General features: G+C 51.8%; 1 protein-coding gene across 1 annotated transcript; it reads right to left on the bottom strand.

The window, feature by feature from the left end:
- Positions 1-2,741: 2,741 nt before the first annotated feature.
- Positions 2,742-6,053, bottom strand: LOC130265980 (olfactory receptor 14J1-like). Its single transcript, XM_056515324.1, has 3 exons — positions 5,967-6,053; positions 5,370-5,574; positions 2,742-3,694 (listed from the first exon to the last, which is right to left on the bottom strand). The coding sequence occupies exon 3, from the start codon at positions 3,669-3,671 to the stop codon at positions 2,742-2,744; it is 930 nt and encodes a 309-aa protein (XP_056371299.1). The 5' UTR covers positions 3,672-3,694; positions 5,370-5,574; positions 5,967-6,053.
- Positions 6,054-7,795: the final 1,742 nt, after the last annotated feature.

Raw genomic sequence — 7,795 nt, 5'->3', positions numbered from 1 at the left:
AGTGATTTATCACACACGCTGATTACGTCCTCATTAGCTATCCCCACTTCCTTTGACTTTATTTGACATAGTGGTACCCATTATCACAAATCCTTATGTGGTTCATTGGGGTCTGTCTTCAACATCTGGCAAAGGTGGCTGTTCCTCCATCCCTGCTTTTGAATGATGGCAATTTCCTTGTTTTCCACAATTTCTGCTTTATCAGCAGTCTTTCAGAGCTGAGCTGGCATCCTGCTTGCATTTTGAATGACTTCTGCTTGCCTGAGTGACATCATTGATCTGTTTCTCCAAGGCTGTGCTCTTCTGTTGTACTGTCCTTGATAAGAGTAAATGTTCTCTTGTCCTGTCCTTGTTCCAGTGCTCACCTCACATGAGACATGCTAGCAATTCCCTCCAACCCATGGGCTTGGGGTGGGCAAGTGTTCCTGAGGGAACAGGGATGGGACAGCTGGGCTGGACTGACAAGGGGGATGTTCTGTTTTGTGTCACATCATAATCCGCAATAAACTGGGAGACGTGGGGGGAGCAAAGGGAATAGGGGATTGATTTATTATTTACAGAATTTTTCTTTCAGAGCACCGCCTAAGCTTCTGCCCATGGGTAGTTAAACATATTCCACTGATAGGAGATTTCCTGTGGATTTGTTTGCTTCTGTTTGTGGTATTAGCTTATTGTAGTTTGTTTGTTTGTAGGGGTTTTATATTGTGGGTAGGTTTTGCTTTGTTTTGTAATTTTGGTCAGGTTTAGTTTTTTCCCCTATTGATTTTCTTCTGATGCATAAGTTTTTTCTCCCTTTTCACATTGCTTGGTTTGCACCCAATGGCGAGCCAAATTTACCCAACTCAGTCATCTTGCCCAATTATGTTTTGCAGTCATCATTAAGTGGATGAGTTTGGTCACAGACTGCCTGCAACTTGGGAGCATCCACAAAGGAATTGAAAGTGCATTTCATGCCATTATAGAGATAATAGGAATGTTCCCCAGTGGTGGTCAAGGGCTGGTCACTTTGGGATGTCACCAGGGATTGTCTGTCAAGGGGACTCTGTGCCTTGGATGATATTTGACCCTCATTGTTCAGCCAAATTCCCACCCACCCCATGTTCCACTCCTGCAGCCCAGCTCTGTCCAGTCTGTTTCTGAGGAGAGCACAGCAGACCATGTCCCAGGCCTGGCTAAAGTCTGGGCACACAACATCCCCTTCTTTTCCCTCCCATGGGGGTTCTGCAATCCCTGCCTTGTGTCACCAGTGCCTGGAATGGCTGCAGGAGGATTTGCCACATGCCCTTCCCTGCTGAGCCTGACCAGCCTGTGATTGTCCCAGTGCCCCTCCCTGCCCTGTTTGCAGACTGGTTCCATGTCTGCCCTTCCCAAGTGCCCAGGACCCTCTGGGATGGCTCTGGCCTTTCCAAGGGCTTTGAGAGAGGTCTCACAGTGACACTGCCCAGTCTTCTCAACATCCCTGACATCAAAGGCTTTTTCCACATCCCTCAGTTCCAGGTCAGTGCACAGAACAGGGCACAGCCCTGTCCAGGCACTCAGGGTGGTTCAGAAGTGAGGCAGCTCTAAATTCTCCCCACAAACCCCCACCCCAATGGTCTCTCTGTGCAGTCCATGGCTCTCCTGAGCATTTTTTCCTGGAGCCTCTTTGCCCAGGCTCTTTCTCTTTATGGAATCCTAACCACAGCCCAGTAATAAATTCAGGTGGTTTCCCAGAGTTCAGTGGCCTCAAGGCACCGTTTGTGCCACCAGAACTGTGCCAGCCCCGAGTGCTGATGATGGTGTTTGTGCTCACTCGGGTTCATCTCCCCACACACACACGATGCACTGCTGAAATCTCCTCATTACAGAGCAAAGTCAGACTGCTCCCTGGTCACTTGGTGACCCTCCATGCAGGGACAAACAACCTCCTGCAGGTGGGGCAGAGGCCAGTGCTGGGTGTGGTGGTTGCAGGGGCTGGTTGCAGGCTGGTTGCCCTGGGGCAACTTCCCAGGCTGTGGCCAGAACAAAGACACAGCCCAGGCCCTGCTCTGCTGCTCCCTCAGGTCCATGCCAGGAGCTCTGGCTGTGCCAGGACACTGCTGTGTGCCCCCTGCACACTGCCCCTCTGCCCCAGGCACTGGGCTTTGCTTTGCATTCCTGGAGCACATTGCTGACAGCAGCTCTGGAGGAGAGCAAAGCCTTCCTGCCCTGCCCTCAGGAGATGCCCTTTGCTGATGGAGCTGCTGTGCTGGAGCCCAGCTGTGTCCCAGCAGTGCCCATGGCCTGTCCCTGCCTGTGCTAACAGCACGGACACGCAGCAGGACAGTGACCAAGCTGCCAGAGCACTGCGGCCTTATAGCCACAGAAGGGCTGGCAAGGAGAGGGTGTAGTTGGGAAGAGCAGATGTGGGAAGAGCCAGGGCCATTGTCCCTGGCTGTTCTGCTGTGCTGGGAGACTCTTCACCTCTGCCTCTGCCCACAGGCACTGCCCCTGAAGAGACAGAGAAGGGCTGAGGAATAATCTGGGAAACACAGGAGAGGGCATGCCCTTGCTTTTATTTAAATGCATGTGAGAGACACCTTGCATGTCTTTGTCTTCCAAAAGAAATGTAGATATAAATGTAGAAATGCAAGGAGTAATTTAGAGTATTTTGTACACAACACAAAAGTAGAAAAAGTTACCAAAATAAGTGGACAGATAAGAAAAAAAAAGAGATTGTAAAGAGTTACATTCTAGAGGCTCTGCAGAAGAAAAGAGAGCATTTAATGAGATAAATAGAGAGTCATCAGTTTTCTCGAGGCTCCTTTGAGCTCCTGGTTCCTCAGGCTGTAGATGAGGGGATTCAGGGCTGGAGGCACCACTGAGTACAGAACTGACAGGGACAGATCCAGGGATGGGGAGGAGATGGAGAGGGGCTTAAGGTAGGCAAATGTGCCAGTGCTGATAAACAGAGAGACCACGGCCAGGTGAGGGAGGCAGGTGGAAAAGGCTTTGTGCCATCCCTGCTCAGAGGGAATCCTCAGCACGGCCCTGAAGATCTGCACATAGGAGAAAACAATGAACACAAAACAACCAAGTACTAAGGAGGTAGTAAAAGCAGAAGCCCCAAATTTCCTGAGGTAGGAGTGTGAGCAGGAAAGCTTGATGATCTGGGGGATTTCACAGAAGAACTGGCCCAGGGCATTGCCATGGCACAGGGGCAGGGAAAATGCATTGGCTGTGTGCAGCAGAGCATTGAGAAAGCCACTGGCCCAGGCAGCTGCTGCCATGTGGGCACAAGCTCTGCTGCCCAGGAGGGTCCCGTAGTGCAGGGGTTTGCAGATGGACACGTAGCGGTCGTAGCTCATGACGGTCAGGAGGAAATATTCCGCTGAAATGAAAAAAGCAAAAGTCAATATTTGTGCAACACATCCTGAGTAGGAAATGGTCCTGGTGTCCCAGAGGGAATTGTGCATGGCTTTGGGGACAGTGGTGCAGATGCAGCCCAGGTCAGTGAGGGCCAGGTTGAGCAGGAAGAAGAACATGGGGGTGTGCAGGTGGTGGCCGCAGGCTACGGCGCTGATGATGAGGCCGTTGCCCAGGAGGGCAGCCAGGGAGATGCCCAGGAAGAGGCAGAAGTGCAGGAGCTGCAGCTGCCGCGTGTCTGCCAATGGCAGCAGGAGGAAGTGGCTGATGGAGCTGCTGTTGGACATTTGCTCTGGCCAAACATGGGGACCTGTTCATGGATAAAGGACAGTGACAAGTCAGCAGAGGCTGCTTTGAGCCAGACCTGGTCAATTCTCTGTATGCTGTCCTGCTGTGACTCAGCCTCCCTTGTTTCTGCTCTGGGAAACTTTCTCCCAGGTCCCTGACTGAGCTCCAGTTGTGCTTTCTGAGAGCTACAGGACAAGCCAGGCCTGTGCAGGGGGCTCTCTAGGAGCTATCCCTGCCCTGCCACCGTGGGTTTGTGGCTGTGTGGCAGAGGGACAAGACTGTATATTCAGGATTCCTCAATGGAATCCCTTCTAAAAGGCTGCTGCTTCTGCATTCCCACTTCTAAAGGGCATGGAGACCAGGAAGGAATTTTAGCTATTATTTTCTTGCCCACACATTATTCCTGATTCTCTGAGGACACAAATCCACGGCATTTCTGCTGTACTCACAGTTTTCCACTGAGAGATGTGAGAGGCAAAGGATTCCCTGTGGCTCAGGGCAAGGTGAGGGTCTGGATGGGCTTGTTCCCAACTGCCCTGGGTTTGCACCTTTGGCTGCAATCAGAGTACAGTCACACTCCTGTGTCACCCTGGGATAGGCCAGACCCTGCCCAGAGATGAGGGACCCATGAATGTCTCACCCTCTCTAAAGGTCTCTGAGCAAGATCTCAGCACCCCCTTCTGCCAAGGACACTCGCGGTTCCCTTGGTAAACCCAACAGCATTTCCTCAGCTGTGGCATCTTTGCACTTCCCTGTGGGACACTCAGGGAGCTCCGAGAGGCTCTGGCACAGATTTGCACCCAGGAGGGCAGCTCAGAGCTTGGAAGGACACAGCAAGGAGACCCCCAGATGTGCCCATGATGGGATCTCAGGGAGGGGGCTCAGCTCATTCCCCTTTCCCATGGACTGCTTTGCCCACAGCCCCACAGGTCACAGGGAAGTTTGGACACCCCATTCCCATGGACACCCCAGCCTGGCAGGAATCCCAAGAGCAGTGCCTGACTCAGCTGCTGCAATCCCAGAGCCTCCCTGAGAGCAGCAGATTACAATGACAGTATCAGAGGAGTGCAGAAACTAGAGAAGATGTTGTGGTGCTGTGCCTGAGAGGGCAGGGCAGAGACAGCCAGGCACTCAGGGCAGTGTTCCCGTGCCCAGCTGTGCACAGCACCTCCCACACACCAACAGTGCCCTTCTGCCCCCAGCATTGCTCTGTTCAGCCCCCTCTCCTTCCCTGAGCATCTCCCTGGGCCTGGACATTTCCCTCCTGAGAGCTGCCCTGTCCCTGCCAGGCTCACAGAGACCATCCCACCCTCTGTGCCCTCACCTGCCCTACAGAAACCTGCCTGTCTGCAGGGCCCTGCCTGGGGCAGGGTCTGTCTGCAGGTGGGCAAGGGCAGCTCTGGAGAGCCCTGCTGGGCCCTGCAAAGGGGATGCTGGTGCTGCCCAGGGCTGGGGAGTGGCTGAAAGCTCCTTGGGAGGCTCCAGCAGAGAGACTGACCACCCAAAGTTACAGATCCGGACTCTCTGTAAATATTCAAACATTACTTTGCAGATCTTGTGTGTCCCTTTCAACTCAGAATGTTCTGTCATTCTCTGATTACAATTCCTGTTCTGCTTCTCTCATCCCCCTGTTGTCTATAATCACAAGAGAAAAAAACCCTTGCAACACCGTTAGAACAGTAAAGTAAAAACCAAACCTTTATTGGAAGCTTCCAGGTGTCCCAGTGGGGATAAGGCACATCCAGCCCCCAATTCCAACAATCTATTAGGGTTGATTAACTAGGATATTTAACAGGAACATCCATTAGGAGAGTCAGTTGTGCCTGTTAGATACCCTTGAGTCAACCCTTGGAGAAGGTCCAAGGATTTCTTTGCTCCAGTTTTTTTATGACTGCTCACATTCTGGGTAAAAAAAAAAAAAAAATTCTTCTTGTAGGACCTCTTCCTGATAATAGGACTATACAGTATTTCAGGAATGTATTTAGAAGGTCAGCTTATTGTTCAAAAATCTAAGAGAAAGGTTAGGAAATGTACTAGAGTTAATTAAGGATTACAGTTATTTAAGTATATAATAGTAGTTTAGTAGAGTTACTTAAGGGTTTAATAGAGTCAATTAAGAATTATAGTCTTATAACTATATAAGAATAATAGTTTACAGAGCTATGAATATAGGAAAAACGTATAAAAAGCAAAAAACTTTTTGCCATCACCCCAAATTTCTCACCCTGCTCCAAGGAGGAAATTTAAAACACTCTCAGGAAAGCTCCTGATCTTTACAGCAATCCCAGGTTTACCTTCTTTTGGGAACTGTCATCCGGAGCTGTGCCCAGGCTGGTCTGGAGCTGGGAGCAGCCCTGCCCCACCTAGCACCTCTCAGCAGCAGCACCTGCCCTGCTCAGGGTTGCTCCTTGCCCCCACAGCTTCTCCCCCAGCACTGGGAGCAGCTCCCCGGTCTGGCTGAGAACTGTCCCTGGCAGGGAGCAGAGTCCCTGCCCCAGCACAGCGCCCTGGGCTGCAGGACCCTGCTCTGCAGGACAGCCCTGGGCACCCCTGGCTGCAGCCCCGGCTGCTCAGCCCTGCAGCAGTGCCTGAACACAGGGAGCTGCCTGGGGCTGTGCCTCGGGTGCTGCAGCAGGGAAACCCAGCCCTGCCCTAGAGCCACATCCTCTGCACTGCAGCAGCTCTGAGACTCCTCCTGGAGGATCCTGAAAGCTGTGGGATGTGCCAGCTTCAGGAGATCCCTGCAGCAACTGCAGCTTATCTTCCCACAGCCACAGAGCGGCTGTTTGAAACACTGTGAGGATTTCTGCTCTAGTGAGCCCTCAGTGAGCTCTGCTCTGTGCTCCCAGCCCAGGCTGAGTTTAACCCCTCTGTAGCTCTGTGCTGTGCCCGGGGTGGCTGCAGGCAGTGCCCCAGCCCTGCTGGGCTGTGCACAGGAGCTGCTGCTGGGCAGAGCTGTCTCTCTGCAGTGCTGCCCTTCCAGGAGCTGCCTCTGTGCCAGGAGCCCAGCCCAGCTCAGCAGCACAGACACAGCACAAGGACTTTAACGACCCTCTTGGGGGTTTGGTGCTGAGGCCCTGAACATCAGTCATCAAGAGGGAGCTGAAGAAACCTCTGAAGAACTCCAAGTCAGAATCAAACTCTAAAGATTCTTGAAGTTTTAATGGGTGCCACTGGGGGGACACAACTGAGAAAGTGTCCCCAGTTCCTCCAGGGAACTGGAGAGAGTGGTAACAGGAGGGGAAAAGCAGAAGCCAGATCTTGGTGCCCTGGGGCACAGCAGGGTCTGTGCCACCAAGGGCTGGGAGGAGACACCTTGTCCTGAGGCACTGGGGCCTCCTGGCACAGCCCCAGCAAGGCTGGGCACTGTCACCCCTTGTGCTGCCCTCAGCATCTCCCCACATCCCAGTGGCCTCAGGGATCTGCTGGGACCAGTCCCTGGGGAGCCTTGGTCAGGAATGGCCCTGGGGGCTCCTTAATGCTCCTAGGGACTGCAGGGTTTTCAGAGGACTTTGGGTTTTGCTTTTGCCTTGGAGTCTCTGAGAACTTTGTGCAATCATGGCCTCCAGTTATCTGCTTTAATTAGTCTCTTGAGAGCCTTTGTCAGGAACAACAATCAGTGGGGCTCAATGCCTCTAGGTGCTTCAGATTTTAATGTATTTTCCTTTTTCCTTTTCTCTCTCAGTCTCTGAGAAGATTTTGTGCAATCATGACCTACCATTCTCTCCTCCAAGAAGTCTATTAGGAGCCTGTGTTGGGGATGTACCTCAGTGGGACCCATTAATGCTTTGAGACACTTTGGGTTTTTCTTCTGACTTGGACTCCTGGAAAGGTTTGTGCAATCTCCTCTCAGGCCCTGAGGTTCTAGTGCTCAGCACCAAATGCACCACGGGGCTCACTGGGATCAAGCAAGTCCTATCAAACTATGGCTCTGCCTTGATTTTTCTCAGGTCTAGTACAGTTCATTAGGAAGTTTTTCAACTCCATTTATGGAGAAATACTTCAAAGAGCTTCTAAGAAATATGTATTCTTATATTAGAGTGTGTCTTTTATAGCTGTTCTCTTTTGGGAAGAGTTGATTGCAGCATTCAGTGATTGATAATAATCCAGGGTGTCTCCTCAG

The sequence above is a fragment of the Oenanthe melanoleuca genome, unplaced genomic scaffold (genome assembly GCF_029582105.1).
Source record: "Oenanthe melanoleuca isolate GR-GAL-2019-014 unplaced genomic scaffold, OMel1.0 S001, whole genome shotgun sequence".
Taxonomy (NCBI): domain Eukaryota; kingdom Metazoa; phylum Chordata; class Aves; order Passeriformes; family Muscicapidae; genus Oenanthe; species Oenanthe melanoleuca.
This window is presented reverse-complemented; position numbering and strand designations above follow the sequence as displayed.